Here is a 17,229-nt window from a genome sequence, read left to right as displayed (position 1 = left end):
GGAACCGCTTCCTTTGCACCTGTCGTTTTTATTTTTTCTCCTTCTGGACTTGACAACTGGCCTGCAGAGTATGACCTCAAATTACATTACAGCAAAGCGCAGACATGGAAACATGCTTTGGGGCTGTTTTCCTGTCTATCGCTATGTCCATGTCTATGGATTTTACATCTGTATTCTCTGCGATTATGCAAAGAATCTGCTATATTTTTCAGATATCCCCTCTCACTATTAAAATAAAACTACAATAAAAATAAGAGACTTTTCAGTTCTTTGTACGTGAGCAAACTAACAAATTCAGCAACAGATCAAGTACTTATTTCCCCAACCACAGGTGAGCAATACATGATGAAATAACAATCACGCAAATAACAGCGCCCATGTTTTTCTAGCAGAACATTGTACCAACTTTTATTCATTTCACCTGTCAGCGGTTTGAAACCTTCTGATGGGTTTAGGACTCACACAGGCACTGGGGAACATCACTTAAACAGAGTGAGCATAATACTGCATTTAAAATCCCGTGAAACAGACATTCAAACAATTGTGAATCTATTAGCACTTCTTGTAATAAGGCTTCTTTTTTTTTTAATATGCAGCTATTTTAAGTGGTGCATAGAATTTTCTGAGTAAGAAAAAAAGCTTATAAACGAATAGATAAAAAAATTCAACAAACTATTTACAAAGTTTCAAGTATGAACAGTATTCAGAGAAAATACAGTAAACAGCTGCATGTTGGGTTTTCATACAGGCACTTCTGTTTCCAAAGAAAACAAAGAATAATGTTTGTATACTGCTCAGAAAATACGGGAACAAGTCAGTGTTTGCTTAGAATTAGAATGGACCCATCAAAACGTTGATGACTTTAGTTTCCATCCCATTTCCAACTTTCATTTTCAAGATTGTCTGGTGTGCAACTTCAGTGTTCCTGTATTTTTTGAGTGTATATAATATAGCAAGTACAACACATAAAATGCTGAACTTCTTATAGTTTTATATGTAACGTCACTTGTTTTACACAAGTGCTTTATTAAATCAAACACAGAACCAGTCATAACAAAAACAACAGAATGCCTCTTTGGCAGAGCGTTTTTCCCTTCAGTGGTGAGGTCTTGGAGAGCTGAACCTTTTCCTTGGTCTGCACACAGTGAAACACAGGACACACCTCAGAAAACCTGGTCATACTGTACACTGCATTGCTTTGACTTTAAAAACAAAACAGCAAGTTATCAATGACTCTTTACTCAAGCTCTGTTGTGAAGCCTCAAGCTAAGCATATTCACGTGTTATCTTAGCTATTTAAAACCAGACATAACAAGCCCAGACCACAATTTTCACATTATCTTTGACATGGCCTCATTCAACCTGTAAACTGACCAATACTAGTGATTTTACACGGACGTTAAATTGGTTAAATAAACCTTTTGGACTTGAGCATGAGTTAAAAAAGCAGATTCAAATTCAGCAGCAGATCAAATACTCAGAGTCCGGAGCCAAGGCAGTTTTCCCACATGTCGAAACAACTACAAGTTAGGGCTGCTCGATATAACGATATATATCGGATGACGATATAAAAACGTCTGTCGTTTCATTTTACGCTGTCGATTGTTTCGTGGTGTCGCAAAATAAACTGTTTACAGCGATATTTTTTCATTATCATTATTATGGTCACTGTAGCGGCTATATTCATTTCTTCTTTCTCTTATATTTAATATAACCACACTACGGACGGACAAGCGCCTGTTTTTATGCGTTGTCGTTAGCAACAACAACGGTAAAACCACCGCGTGTCCGCTTGTTCCACATAAACCTTTCACAATAAAGCTCAAGATCCTGTTGAGACTTTTCAAAATAAACTGAATCACGTGAAAGAGCAGATTGTTTATGGATGAGAAGTAAAAAAGAGCCGCCAGGTGCTAAAAAATAAACCTTAGACTCAAACGTTAGAACAGGCTTCTCCCCGCAGCACGCCGTGTAATAAATACTCACAAAGAAAACTGCGGCCGTTACAACTTATGTCTAAAAATGTATCGTTTCATGCATCGGCTAAAACACTGGACTCCAGGTACACGACGCGCAGCTGGAAACACTTCACGCAAGTCGAGCTGCCCGAGATTCACAGAATTTACAGAAAATGTTACATTTTTGTGATTTATATCGTTATCGGACGATAGATGTCTTAATATCGGGATATTAAGACATCTATATATATGAGATTTTGGTCATATCGCACAGCCCTACACAAGTTACTTCTCTCTGCTGGCCAAAGGAAAGTTAGAGGGATCTCCGTATTGGTTTTACTGCTCATACCCGGAGGCTTGACCACTCTTTTATATGCAGTCGATATTAAATGTTGAGCATCACCTTTTGTCGGCCATGACGCTCGTTTCATTCTTCCACTTGTAGCCTTGTCTCAGAGGAAATCCTACATTTAGAAACATGCAGTCAAGATCAAACACATTTAAAATAACAATTTGGAACTTGACTATTATTAATATATAAATCAAATCAATTAAAACATTTTAGAGACTTCAAAAGTACACACTTCGCACTAATGGAGCGTCCTGATGTCTGGCCTTCGTTATCTGTATGGCTTCATCCTTGGGCCTCTTCATCAGAGGAGGTACAGACTCATAGGAGCTGTGTCTCCGTTTGTGTGGCTTGTCACATTGACTTGGTCCAGCTCTGGCTTCTCTTAGCGACTCGTAATTGTGCCTTGGTCTCAGGTTACTCTCCAGACTACTCTTTCGGTCTCTCCTGGTTGGGACAAAGCTCTTTCGCCAGTCACTGAACACTTGTTCCTTTGCTGATGACTGCATGGATGTGGAAGATGACGGGCCCTCTGTAGGAGTGCGAGACTGATGTAATGTTGAAGAGTTTCTGTCAGAGTGAGATCGCTGTAGTTTGGATGAGGACGAGCAGTGCCTGGAACTAGATGAGCTATCCGCAGACCTAGACAACGGTTCTGTATGGTGTGCATCACTTATAGGCTTTGGGTTGGATACAAGCTTTCCTTTAGCCCCTTGTTGTTTCTTCTTTTTAGAGTCAGTCTTGCTGGTTTCTGTGGGGGTCTCTGGAGTTGGCTGGGATTCATTTTTGCCTCGCCTTTGGACTGTAGACTGTTTTAGAAGTTTAAGGGAATCACTAGATGAAGAAGACTTCTGAACAACAAAGCGAGGAATCACGGGAGTCATAGTGGAGTCATCCTCGCTATCAGAACAGGATGGACTAGTTTGTGCATAAATTAAGGTATCATCGCTGTCCTCAGTTTGAGATGAGAGAACTCTAGTCTTTCTCTTCTGCTTCTTCAAGGCTTGTTTAACCTTCCTGTCCATTGTTTTTGATGTCATATGTTCACTGGCCTTTTGTTCAACATGCTGATGGCAAATGGAGCCCATTCCCTTGTCCGCAGACTGGGGGTTCTTGTGTTGGTAGTTCATGAACGGTGGACTGGTTTGTATATAAATCAAGGTATCATCGCTGTCCTCCGTTTCTGACGAGAGAACTCTAGTCTCTCTTTCCTTGTTGTTAAGGTGTTTTTCTACTTCTCTTTGCACCATTTCTGAGGTTTGCCTTTGTGCCTTTTGTTGAACGTGGTGATAGTGAGCTTTAGTGATGTCTACCTCCGTGTCCACAGACTGCTTCTCACAGCGGTTCTTTGATGATAAATTGATTTGGGTGTTTTGGCTGACATGAAGACTATTTTGTGCATCATCACGATGTTGTTCCATGATTTTTGAAGTAGTCTGTCTGTTGTCGTTTTGTTGAACACGCTCAGGACGCACTTTAACTTTAATCAGTTTTCTCTTCTTTATACTATCTGATTGGCTAAAGGTTACATCCTGTTTCTTTTCTTTTATCTGTGTTTGCTGAGGTTTGGACTGATGCTGTGACTTTGGTGAATCTGCACAAGGCATACTCGGCTTTCTGCTGTTTGCTTTAGGACTTCCCTTCTTTTCAATATCCCTCACTTGTTCTCCACATGAAGTACTGCCTCCACTCATTGACTCAGAGAATGCACCTTTCCTCTTTACCCGTCTGCTGCTTTGTTTTTCTTCATCATCACTGTCAAATATTACTATAACAGCAGGATCATCTGAAATGCTTCGTGCTTTTCTACCATGGTGAGATCCAGTATTATTACACTTTTCTGTCCTTTGTGAAAGGTCAGGGTTCCCACTCTGGATCACTTCATTACAACATCTGGATAAATCTATAGATGTACGTCCATTGGTTTGACAGTTTCCTTCCACAGTTTCAGGAGAAGGTTTCTTCAGTTGATTAAGGCTGGCAGCTCCACTGTTCTCTGTGCGCGTAGAGAATAATCTCTTTGTTTTTGTCTCTGGACAGCTTTGGACACCTTCATCCTCGGTGTCAGAATCAAGGTTGATGATGTCATCCTTTTCTGAAGACTTGCTTCTGTTCCCCGTTTGACTTGGTTGTAAGTTTGCCATCTCATGGTCTTCATTTTCTTTTACAGAACCAGAGTCATTTTTCTCTGCTGACGCAGGCGCTGACAGGTTACTTAACCACTGTTTGGACACGGTCAGATAGTTACGTCCTGAATCAGCAGAGTAATCGGAACTATCGTCAGTTTCACAACTGTCATCAGGAGCACTATGTGACTCCCTATTTTGTGGTCTCTGAGCTTTAGTCTCAGTTGTGCCCCAGGAAGAAGGCACCATGAAGGACTGTTGCATTGTCTCTCTAGATTGTATGACTTTTGCTAGATGAGAAGGTGTTTCAAAAACCTCCATCATGGAAAAAGCAGAAGCTGGCACATGGTTTGGAACAGATCCGGGTACCTCACAGACAGCTGGATTTGTGTCACTTTGTTTTACCTGGTCTTCATGCTCACCATCATGCTGTGAAACAGTTTCTGGGTCAGCCTGGCCTTCATCTGCTGGTTCCCATTTAACATCTAATACGCTAATAGGCATAACAAGCCAATCATCGTCCTCATCAGTCTCCTCTTGATCTTGCGCGTCAGAAAGGGGGCTCAAAGAGCAGCTTGCTTGCCAATCTAAATGTTTCTCACCGTCACATTTAGGACATAAGAAACGTTCAAACCCATCCTCAGTTTCAACAAAACATGGACAAGAGCAATCTTGTGCTATGCCAAGTGTTTGGTTCTTTGGAAGCTCGGCCTGACTCTGCACATGTCCAAACTGCGTATTACTGGCTTCAGACACGTCACATGAAGGTGAAGGCATCTCCTCGTCATTATTATCAACTTCTGGATTCTCATCTTCACTTATATCTTCATATGAAGGGTCCTCAAACCTTACTTCCTCTTGGTTTGTGTTTAAAAGATGCATGTCTGGCTTTGATGAACCCTGTTCATATTCTGGATCATTTCTAACTGCAGCAGAGAATGTATCTGCACCTTCAGGTCTAGATGGAGGTGTCTGTTCGTTTACATTTTGATCTTGATCTCCAGTGCCTTCGGTTTCTTTGACTCTCTCACGCTCTCCTTGTGAGGAACTGCAGCTGACCGTTAATCCTGGGTACTTCTCAGTCTCTTCTGGCACGGTGACTCCAGAAACTGCTGTCACAGTCACTGGATGCTCTGCTTCATTATTTATGCAAGTGGGAGCAACGTCCAAGACGACACGTTGATAATCTGTGGATGTAAAGAGATGAAAGTTACCCATGAAATGTCTTGATGCATGCTCAATCACCCAGATAAGTAAATCCCTAAAAGTTGATTCTGTCCATCGGGACGTAGCGTTTTCAGTGGAAGAAACGTTTCATCCAACTGACTTCTTCAGTCTGAGCTGACTGCAGGTTTCCCCAATCTTATAAACAGTACATTTGCATAATGACTGACACTAGCAGCACCGAAGGAACAATGGGCTAGGGGGTCAGTTCCTTGATCATTAAGATTGGGGAAACCTGCAGTCAGCTCAGACTGAAGAAGTCAGTTGGATGAAACGTTTCTCCCACTGAAAACGCTACGTCCAGATGGACAGAATCCACTTTTGGGGGTTTGCCATGAAACAAGGTCATGTTTTCATACTGGTAAAATTTACACTGGAATACTTCTCAACATTTTTATGAACATGTCTTGAGCTGTCAACAGCAGAGTTTGGTGTACCTGCTACATGTTTCTCTGATGCAGATATATCACATTTCTCTTGAGACGTGGGAGAGAACTCAGCTCCTTTGCTTTCCTTCACTTCATCTTCTTGTCCAGTTGCAGTAGTGCACTGCTCAGTAAGAACAGGGCTGAAACTTTGCCGCTTGGTAGAATATAGTAACGCAACCTCTTTCTCGATAAAGTCTAATATTTCATCATCTGTGATTCGTTTGGTTTTTTTAGCTTCCAAGACTTCACCTTCGGCTGGCTGATCCCTGAGAGAAGAAGGGGAGAGCTTCTGAGAAGGGGTGGAAACATTTCCTTCTGAATGATCTAGGATTTGTTCCTTCTGCTCACAAACTCGTGGGAGGAAACTTCCCACTTCCTGATTCTCAAAACATTTTTCCTCTGAAAAATCATCAACATTAGGTTCAATCTTGGAAGATTTGAAATGAGCAGATTCCTTTTTTGGAGAGATGCAAAATAATGGGGATGATGTGGAGGCGTTGTTCTCAGGTACAGAAGAAGACTGATCTTGTAAAGAAAACATTTGGGCTCTCTCTCTATGAAGTGGAGCAGCCCTTGCTTCAGCCCAGCATTGTATATTAGAAACTTTTAGGAAAAGTTAAAGTCTCAGTTAAAAATTCCACAAGCTGTCCACTTTTGTTAGAAGGCTGTCTTATGAAGTTCTCAAGAGAGGATATTCCTTTGTGTTAAACAAGGACATGTGCTGATGAACTCAAGCCAGTATTTCTTTTTGTTTGATTGTCACTGCTATACACACTAAATGCAAAATCCTTGGGTTTGGGGTGCTGTAATTCAGTGCACAATTGTGATTTTTGTAGACAGTGGATTCCATGGAATTTTGGTGGGATTGTGCACTGCTTTCTTGACAGCAAGTCACTTCTGATTTTTCAAGATGCAGAAAGGCTACCCTGATTTGAGTTCCAATTGTCAGGAGAACCAGGCTGTCCTGAGACTTCCTTGACAGTTGGAACATTCAGAAAGTATTGCCTGAAGAGCAGTCTTTCAAACGATGACTTCAGTTAAGTAGTCCCCTTGTCTAGGAAACAAGACAAATAAATGAAAGTGAAAATTAAAAATCTGCATATATTTAACAATAGACCATTTTTAAAAAACATTTTTGATCTATGAAGCTGAAATTTTACAGCAATCATGATACATGTCTAAACTGTACAAAATTAAATCAGAAATGACTGAGCAGAAGGTCCACAACGTTCTGAGAAGGAACAAACATGATCCAGCTGTGTGTAGCACAGACTAGTGCTGGGCAATATGGCCTAAAATCCATATCGCGATATAATTTGAAGCACGTGCGGTAACGATATATATCACGATATATTCTTTTCTTCTGTATAACGTATTTTCCACACAAAATCCTTTAATTTTCTCAAAAATCGAGTGTGCCTTATGTATGAATTCTGGTTGTGCTTACTGACCTCGAACCGATTTTGGCGTGCAGAAATCTGTTAAAAATGTTTTGATGGATTGTCAGAGCATTACGGCTGCCGTAGTGAGGAGCTTCGCGGAGTAATCTGGGTCCAAAACTCCGTCTGCTTCAGGTCCCAAAGTCAAACGAAAACTAAGAGTTAAAAACGGTCTAAATTCTTTCATCTTTAATTAAATCATCTGGTGTAACAATTAAGTTTAACATCCAGGCATCCATGAAAACAGAATTTATTAAATTTAACGGAGTTAGAAGTTAACAGGAAGTTGGCTCGCTAGTTTCCACCTAAACATTTCATACCATGTTCTGACAGAGATTTTTGAAACTAATTCAAACGTACAGCTCTGCTACCACTTCCAACATAAATGAAGACAGAAAACTAAACAGCAGTGGCGTTTGCAGGGTTACTGAAGTTGGACTACCTGGTATATAATGTTGTGCTACATGATTGCTAGCGACACAGCGATGTTAGCATAACATTAGCACAGTGAAGCTGGAGGATGAACGCCAACTTTTTTTCCACTCGATAAAAGTTAACGTGACGGATTCTGGTGGTCAGGGACAAATGCAGTCGCATAGCAGGATGCTGTACACGGGCCAAACTTCAGTCAAGAGAACAACTGAGATCATTCATCCACAATACGAGGTTAGTTATTAATATACTGCAACAACATGGGAACAGAACAGCTGCGAGAGAATTCAACATTAATGAATCAACGTTATGGAAGTGGAGGAAGCGCAGTTTTCAGCTTTCCCCATATTCCAGAAGTGCTTCATCTCTTTGCTGTGACTGTCGCCCGCCACAATTTGCAGATGATAATGGTTGTAGCCGCTGCGATGCTTTCGACCAAAACAGGCGCAGCTTGATGACATCATCAACATGCGCTATCGCGATAGAGAGGTATAGTCAAAATCTCTATCACCCACCCCTAGCACAGACAAACCCTTTAACCCTGCATTCATCGTGTTCAGTGTGTACATCTACGATACAGGAGGCAGAGCGCTTTGTGCAGAGCGGATAAACTTGGAATCCTGGGACGTTTTCCAGCGGCAGCGAGCAAAGCACAGCACAAGCACGCCAGCGAGGAGTCCTCATGCCTGCTGACATACCTTCACACAAGTTTTGAAACTAAAACTACAGTCACCCTAAGTTCAAGCATGCAACGAAAACATTCTGTGCAGTTCAATGAACGTTATGACAGAAGTTTCCCTCCAAGCCGTTGAGTAAGTCATTCCATTCAACAGCTCTGGGGACCTTGGAAGGAAAGCAGTGTTGTGGAAACAAAGCAATCTGGTACATAACCTCTTTTTCATTAGTACCTACTTGGATCATCTCGCCACAATTTGCCACAATATTTAGAGTCAGACTGCGTGCCCCCGATTGGCTGATCAGTGGCGTCATTCAATGAGTCATGAGAAAGTCTTACTTATGCAAATCAAAACTGCCAGTTTTGAAACCTGGCAATGAGGGAAAATGGCTACAAAAAAAGCAAAAAACAAAACACAAAACAAGGACATGGTCCCCCGAGTCTGACAAACAGCCATAGATCGAGCACCGGGTATATCGTTGCCTCGACGTCCACCTTTGTTGTAGGGTTCATGTCACATACTAATTACGTCATTGGACACTTGGCCGCATTGCTATAACAACAAACATGCATTGTAATGGAAAACCAGTCGATCTGAGTTTAGTCATGGCGAGCTGATCTTAATAAGTACTAATGAAAAAAGTAGCTATAGACCGGGCACAAAAAAACGACGTACAAGCAGAGGGCAGCAGCCAGCGCAGAGCATGCCGTGTCTTATGTGAAAGGGCCTTCAGAATTCTCAGATGATGCTATAATTCCTCCCTGCCTAAGGATAGAAACTAAAACTTTATTAAAAAATATTATAAAGACACTGAGATACTTTACTAACGCTAAACCTCCCAGAAACACTCTGGAACTATCTGTGGTGGTCATACTGACGAATTTCCTGCAACAACAGCAGTAATGGCAAGAGAAACTAATTTTGGACAAAGTTGTTAATTCTGATGTACTTTCAATTTTATAAAATAACGATAACCAAAATTTCACAAAAAGGTATTTAAGGTTCAGTTTTAAGGTTTTGTTAGCTTAAAAATGTTGATTATTCAGGGCTCGCAAAATTTCAAAATCCCTGGTAGCCCTTCGGGCAGGGACTCTTCAGTTTTTGGTAGCCCAAAATAAATTTAAGTAGCCCGAATAAAAAAAAGAGCAATTTTTTGATTGATGTTTTGTTTCCTGTTTTGTTTCCATTACAATATTATACATTAATGTATAATATTGTAACGGAAACAAAATATTAATCAAAAAATTGTTGAAACACAAATTACAACATTGTATAAAAATTACAATCATCAACTCAAATACTTGGTTCTGATTGAACAGACATTTCTATGAACTTGTAAGAACTGTGTAGGACATGAATCAGTCTGTGTCAGATCCTGAATTTGAAATTTCCACTGAAGTCTCGGGTAAGAGGCAAGTGGAACCAAGATCGAGGCCATTTGCTTTTTAAAGTTTGCAAAGACTGCTAAATTGTGCCAGTGGTAGTTCACTCTTTGCAACATAGTAGCTGTTTTAAACTGATTTTTCAGGTTTATTTTTAGTATGTTATTTGCAATTGGTGTTTGTTCTGGGAAAGATATTGCAGACTGAGCAATAATGCATTTCTTGCATTTCTCATGGGTTCTAATGGGGCCTTTCTTAAAATGACTGGTCCCAGTAACAAAGGCGCTTGTCGACTCAGAAATCGAGAGAAAACCAACAACACACCCGGCAGAACATTATGTTATTTACACGGGTGCACATAAGTGGTCCGCATTAGGGCTGGGACAACGCGTCGACGTAATCGATTACGTCGACGCAAAAAATACATCGATGTAAAAAAATCTGCGTCGATGCGTCGTCACTTTCAAAAAAAGACATGGCGGCAGCGAGTAGCGGAATCATGAGTGAGGCAGTTGCAGTCAACTTAAATCACTCCACCCGAACACGCAGTTCTACAGTATGGGGATATTTTAACAGAAAAGGAAGTGATTCAGTCGTTTGCCGGCTTTGTGAGGTGGAAATGGCCTATCATAAAAGCACGACGGCTATGCACCAGCACCTAAAACAACTGCATCCAGGAGCCGCTTCTGCAAAGGACAAACCACCGTAAGTTTTCAACTTGTTTACTAAGGGCTAGTTTTTACCCGTTAATTCATCCAGACCCCCCCCCACGTAGACGTACACTCACTCATAGACACAGAGATAAACACAGAGATAATCACACACAGCACACACACATTTCAGGAATAAACAGAGAAGTCTGGAGGACTACTGTCAGAGAAGAAGTACACCATGCACCCCCCAGGAGGTGGCTGTACTTACTGAGAGCGTCTTATCTATGATTTTAAAAGACAAGAGACCACTTGCTGTGGGTGAGGGATTCAAAGAAATGCTGACCACTTTCCAACCAGGTTACACTCTGCCGTCTAAGCGTCATTTTACAAGCATGATGGAGAGAAAGTATGAAACTTCAGTGGAGAAACTAAGGAATGAACTAAAAAAAGCCACATCCAAAATCCCCCTTACCACTGATGCTTGGACAAGTCTGGTCACAGAGTCCTACTTAGGGGTAACTTGTCATTTCATTATTTGTTCAAAGACACCATTGCTGCTCTTTGTATATTATTAATTTTTTGCTATGATTTCCTTTGTTATATTTGTTTTGCAAAACATTTAATTTTTTGTTAAAAACAGAAGATTGTAGTACAATGTTATTGTGGATTTTGTTTTGTGAATGAAGAGCACTTTTTGGCAGAAAGCAAAGTGAATGTTACATTTTGTTTGTTTAAAGACACCATTGTTGCTATTTATTTGAAATGTTTTGTTAACTTTTCCTTAATTTTATATATGTTTGCACATTTCATTTCTTGTTAAATGCTATCTCTATTGTATTGATTGTACGACCTCTACAACTTTATTTTGCAATTTTTTTTTATTAAAAGGTCTTCAAATGAATAAATTTGTGTTTTTCATTTATATACATAAATTAGTAAATGTGAAATTGCTATACAAGTCAAATAATGGGGGAAAAAAATCGTTAATCGAATCGAATCGAAATCGAATCAGATTGAAAAATGAATCGTTAGATTAATCGATTAGGAAAATAATCGTTTTGCCCAGCCCTACCTCTCACATGTTTAAGCTTGCTGCGGGAGATTTCACTTGTCATGTTTGCATAGTAAGCTAACGATTGATAAGACGACGTCAGAGGGATTGGTGCACAAATTATCATCACTCACAGATCAGTGCTGTCGCTCTCTATACACAGTTCGTGCGATTGCAAAGTGAAAGCAAAAAACAAGCGCAAATTCAAACGCGATTTCAATATGTCACATATTGACAGTGGCTCACCGATGTCAATGACATAATTACCCAGCTACATTTCCGAAAGAACACAAAAGCATTGACATATATTTTTCCTTCCTATGATAGCCCGATGGGCAGGGCAGGGCCCGACTGGAAAATAGAGATTTTGCGAGCCCTGTTATTTCATTACAGACTAATATTAAATATATATTCAAATTCATGAATCTGCAAAGGATGCAACAAACAACAGCTAACCCATCTAAGTAATTTAACTACAGTAGAACAACAAAGTTATGGAAAAGTTCAAAATTAACTTCAGATAATGTGTGGTATTTATTAAACTAAGATGGATCGAAGACAATCACCAGGACACTGTACAGGAAGAGACTGAGAATGCAGAGCAAGAAAAACTACACTTCTGTAGAAGAAACACCTTCAAGCCAGACTAAAGTATGCTAAGGATAACTTGGGAGAAAGATTCTACACACTGGTAGCACTTCCTTTCTCACATGAGATGAAACTAGAGCTCTTTGGACATGGAGACAGTGCTCATGTTTAAGAAGGGAGAGGCATACAACCCAAAGGCAGTTGGTAGAGATGTGGAATGAGTACCAAAAGGATCAAAGCAAAAATGCTGCACAAGATGATTCTGAATTAGCACGCTGCAGGCACCAACCGCTTTGAGTGGTAGAGACTGACGCTACAACCACACTAGCCTGGATAAATGTGAAAACGGCGTTTTCGCCTCCGCGTCCACACTAGCATTTTCAGTCGTTTTCACGGAGTTGAAACGGCTGAAAACGCTTACGTTCCAGTCCTGCGCATGCGTGAAACGCAAGAAGATTCGACCTGCCTCATTTCCGTCTGCCGTTTATTTACTTGTTGAAATGTGGCAGCAAAATGTTGAGGAAAAGCAGCGAGCTTTTTAAATGGACTAACAATGAGGTGGAGTTGTTGCTGCGAGTAACACAAAAGTACAAAGTTGCAAAAGCGAGTGAGAATTAAAGAATTTGAAGAAAAGCTCTCTGGAGCATGTACAGACTGATATTATGAACAAGCGTACAACAACAAAAGTCAGTCACATTTATTTATATAGCACACTGCTGCTGACTCAAGTGCTGCAGCAAGCAGTCAGAACAAGCAGTAAAGCAGTACAAGAACAAGTAGTCAGAACTCATTCTGCTTTAAAAGCCAAGGAATAAATGTGGGTTTTCAAACATGTTTTGAAAGTGCCTAATGTTGGGGAGGTCCTGATGTGAAGAGGCAGTTTGTTTCACAGTTTAGGAGCAGTCACAGCAAAGGCCGACCTCCTCTGTGCTTTGGTAGTCTGCAGATGATATTGAAAGATCTACCAGTTCAAAAGATCAGAAAGGTATGAGGGTGCTAACCAATGTAGCTGCAGTCAGCTAACAGACGACAAAAGTCGAGATACAATGAAAGCATGGATCGCTCTCCAAGTCTCTGAAACAGAGGAATGCTTTCCATCTACTTGCAAAAGTAAAGCCAAAGACAGTAGATTTGATTACAGCCTGAAAGATTTTTAAAAAGTAGCACAGCCAGTGCCCGTAGTTACAATTTTCAATGTTTAACACTATGTCTGTGAAGGTTCTCAGTCATCCAGGTCATTGTAGTCAAACACTGTTTCTCTTAGGCCTTCTATACGTTATAACTTCCCTCTCCTCCGCAGCTGGAGCAAGAGCCGTCCACTGACCAGCACAGACTTCCTACACTGCCTCCATCTGACAGCAGAGGAACAATACAGCGAACGCGCCCCCGCAGCTCTGCCATCAAAACACCAGTAAAACAACAGGGGCGGCAGGCAACGGAGCTAACTAGCAGTAGCTATCTAGCCCAGTTCAGCATAGGTGTTCTTTATTAAGGTGAAGAGTGCAAGAACTGAGGGATGATGCCATGAGCGGGAGCCACATACGTCATCGTAGCTGTGGGGTTTCAGCCAGTAAAACAACAGGGGCGGCAGGCAACGGAGCTAACTAGCAGTAGCTATCTAGCCCAGTTCAGCATAGGTGTTCTTTATTAAGGTGAAGAGTGCAAGAACTGAGGGATGATGCCACGAGCGGGAGCCACATACGTCATCGTAGCTGTGGGGTTTCAGCCAGGGCACCCGGAAGCGTGATCCCATATGGAGTGGGTCGACTGAAGGGGAACCATGAGTACGTTGGGGAACCATTTGAGTTAAACTGGTTACCAGGAACGCAGCTCTTGACTTTCGCATTTCAGATTAAGAATATGTCACATGCTCAAGAACAAAGACTTTGGCTCAACCTACCTACGCTAACGGGGCTGTGTGATTCGTTAACGTCCCGTTTTGGGTTGTATGGAAGCCCTAAACGCAATTTCATTGTTCTTGACAATGACAATAAATAAATAAATACTAAAAATACTATATTTTTAACTTCTTCTTCTTTTTAAAGAAAACGCGCCAGTCACGCTGCGTCACATGCAAACAGAGGCGTGTTATGTCTTTTGAACGGTAATTAAAAGGTTATAAAAAACAAACACGTCGAGGTGCTCATGTCACTCATCCTTACCGCGTTTTTCACAATGCAATTCTCATCGTCTTTGAAGCGTGCACACAAAACAATGCAACGGCTGAAAGATCAAAATCAATGATGATGCTTGCTACCAGCAAACTTACGTACCACAGTAAATACGTTTTTATATCTTGGTCCCGCTGAACTGTCTTCTTCCGTTTCTTTTCGTTTTCTTCGGACGTTAATGGCGAGTGGAGAACCGACTGGCATGCGCATTAGCGCCACCTACGGGAAGGGCGTGTGGATGGAGTACAGCGTGCGGTGGGGAATATAACTAATTCTCGTCTCTCTTCCACATGCTTTGTGCAATTGGTCCATACATGTTTAACGCTTTCTGGTGTATTACGTTAAAGACAGAGACCTGTTGGGTGTTTTGCTTTTTTATGGAGTACATGGTTTAATCCTATATGTTCTCTTTTCAAGGGAGTAATAAGCATCGTGTTCTTTGAGTTCCTGCCTTATTATATTCAACTCCTTTTGGATATTGTTAGTTATATACACCAGTAATTTTCCATATATGATTCTAAATGATATTTTATCCTCAGCTCTGCTTGTTAACTTCCTATTATTTTAATGAAATGTGCATTTGCATCTCTACCTTTCCGTTCCCTTTAACAGTACATGAGCAATAATTTGGGTAAATTACATTTCTGAAACCCTGCTGTGGAATTCCAAAAGCATGTGAAAGATGTGATAATAATAATATTCAGTCTACATGATAATTTTCCAGACTGATTGAAATGTGCTGAAAAGCTATATGTATGATGGAACTTTGATTTGGTTACTTTCTTTGACCTACTGCAGTGCAAACATTATTCCCATTACTTTTATGCTGTATCCTGAAAAAAGATCTGTTCTATTCTTCACTGCTACATATTGAGGGATATAAAAAACAGTACTTGCAGTACTCATCAGTAAATATATATTTTCTTTGAATTGCTGTTGATCTTTATACTCTTGTATTAAACCCCGATTCTTTTGTCCCCATGACAGAAGAAACACAACATAATTCCTAATTTATCCCATTAAGTTTACTTCAATTCAATCCAATTCAATTTTATTTATATAGCGCCAAATCACAACAAAAGTCGCCTCAAGGCGCTTCATAGATACAGAGAAAAACCCAACAATCATATGACCCCCTGTGAGCAGCACTTTGGTGACAGTGGGAAGGAAAAACTCCCTTTTAACAGGAAGAAACCTCCAGCAGAACCAGGCTCAGGGAGGGGCGGGGCCATCTGCTGTGATTGGTTGGGGTGAGATAACAGAGACTTTGAAGAGAGAGACCTAATATTTAATAATCCACATTTCACTGTTTTACTCTTTGGTTCAGATGTGGATTCTGTATTGTTCTTTCGTTGTGATTGTTTATGTTTACGTTGTTTACTGCTGGCTTTTAGTTTGTTTTTGTCTGTTTGGGAGCTGACACAGTCTCTATGGAGATGGGTTTTATTTGGGGTAGCATTAGGAGAGAAGCTGCAGAGAGGCGTGTTCCATGTTAAAAGCTAAAATATAACAAAAAAAATCATGCTAAACAAAACAAAACCTTTCAATTGCCCAACCCTATCTGTCCCCTCAACGGGTTGTATGTTTTCAATGTTTCCTTATTATTTTTGTCATAAAAATAAATCAAACAAATAAATCAAGTTGCGAGACAGCACCTTGCATTTACGCCAGGCTGTGAGCTGCCCTCAATCTACGTCCTTCACCCCCTTTTCAACTAGAATCCCAGTTTAAAACTATTCCTGACTTCCCTCAGTGTACACTGTAAACTCCAAAAGATACAATTAGCTTTTCCTGGTAAAAGGTCCTACTTTACTCTTGTCACTGGTTTGGAAACAACCTCTATAAAGTTAACCCGTTTCATCTTTAAAACTTAGTCCTGGTTTCTTCGTCCCCTTTAACGGGTAGCGCATATCCTGAACTTGACACTTATTAACCCATAAAATGACCAATAACCTATGATCCTGTGTTTTCCTAAACACACATTGGTCTCTTTTCTCTCTTACCACAACATCTCATGTTACTTTTATCTCAGTACTGTCTTTTTCTCACAGTGTCATTATCCTTACTTCAAAGCTTCACTTTATTCTCAAGAATTTAGTTTTACCACTACTGAGCCAATTTAATAGTTAAGATCATCCACTCAGCGAACAGATAATTTAGAATTCAGCCAATATGCACAAATTTGCTTTTTGAACAGGTTTGTGCCTACCTTTAAATCTCTTTAGACCGGTCTTCTGTTCGCCTCATATCAGATCCAACCTTCGGCCACATTTGTTCTCTCTGTTACACGAAGAACCGGGCGGAAACCCCGATTCTTTTGTCCCCATGACAGAACAGAGAAAACCGACTCATAGTGTGTTAAAACATTTATATTTCTTTTTATTCAATCATCTTCCAGAAGAGAGAGACCCCTGCACAGCTCAAACGCCAGTTGCAAGAGCTCTAACATTTTTAGCTCAACATGTGTCTCATATGGTGTTATTTCTGTACTTCAGACGTCACACAGTTTCAAACATTGCTTATATGGAAAGTTCCTCTTTTCTGTGTCTTAGCTATTAATATGGCTGTGCACTAAAACTTCCTGTTTTTCAGTCTGGCTGAGCACTTAGTTTGTGAGTCAAAAGTGGCCTTGCTTTACAAGCCTTCATTATTAAAGTACATAACACAATCTAATAGGAAAATAAGGATATTGATTTCATGACACTTGTATTATTGCACCTTCTGATATTCTTTTTGATTTTTTTTCAGGAA

At 40.5% G+C, this 17,229-nt stretch overlaps 1 protein-coding gene across 2 annotated transcripts; it reads right to left on the bottom strand.

The window, feature by feature from the left end:
- Positions 1–378: 378 nt before the first annotated feature.
- LOC113009252 (serine-rich adhesin for platelets-like) lies at positions 379–14,723 on the bottom strand. 2 transcript variants are annotated; one of them, XM_026147455.1, is made up of 5 exons: positions 14,470–14,723; positions 6,095–7,139; positions 2,543–5,620; positions 2,362–2,422; positions 379–1,135 (listed from the first exon to the last, which is right to left on the bottom strand). In XM_026147455.1, the coding sequence occupies exons 2-5, from the start codon at positions 6,624–6,626 to the stop codon at positions 1,096–1,098; spliced, it is 3,711 nt and encodes a 1,236-aa protein (XP_026003240.1). In that variant the 5' UTR covers positions 6,627–7,139; positions 14,470–14,723; the 3' UTR covers positions 379–1,095. The 2 variants fall into 2 exon arrangements, with proteins under 2 accessions (XP_026003240.1, XP_026003241.1); XM_026147456.1 differs by having other exon boundaries at positions 14,581–14,723.
- Between the last annotated feature and the right edge of the window lie 2,506 nt (positions 14,724–17,229).

Source organism: Astatotilapia calliptera, chromosome 17 (assembly GCF_900246225.1).
Source record: "Astatotilapia calliptera chromosome 17, fAstCal1.2, whole genome shotgun sequence".
NCBI classification, from domain to species: Eukaryota; Metazoa; Chordata; class Actinopteri; order Cichliformes; family Cichlidae; genus Astatotilapia; species Astatotilapia calliptera.
Note: the sequence above shows the minus strand (reverse complement) of the source record. Positions and strands in the feature narration are given on the sequence as shown.

Excerpts from the sequence above, each read along its gene's own strand:
- LOC113009252 (XM_026147455.1), bottom strand. The coding sequence starts at position 6,626 with ATGTTTTCTTTACAAGATCAGTCTTCTTCTGTACCTGAGAACAACGCC. Across the intron at positions 2,423-2,542 it reads GGACGCTCCATTAGTGCGAA|GATTTCCTCTGAGACAAGGC; the intron begins GTGTGTACTTTT and ends TTCTAAATGTAG. Across the intron at positions 1,136-2,361 it reads AGCGTCATGGCCGACAAAAG|ACCAAGGAAAAGGTTCAGCT; the intron begins GTGATGCTCAAC and ends CACTGTGTGCAG.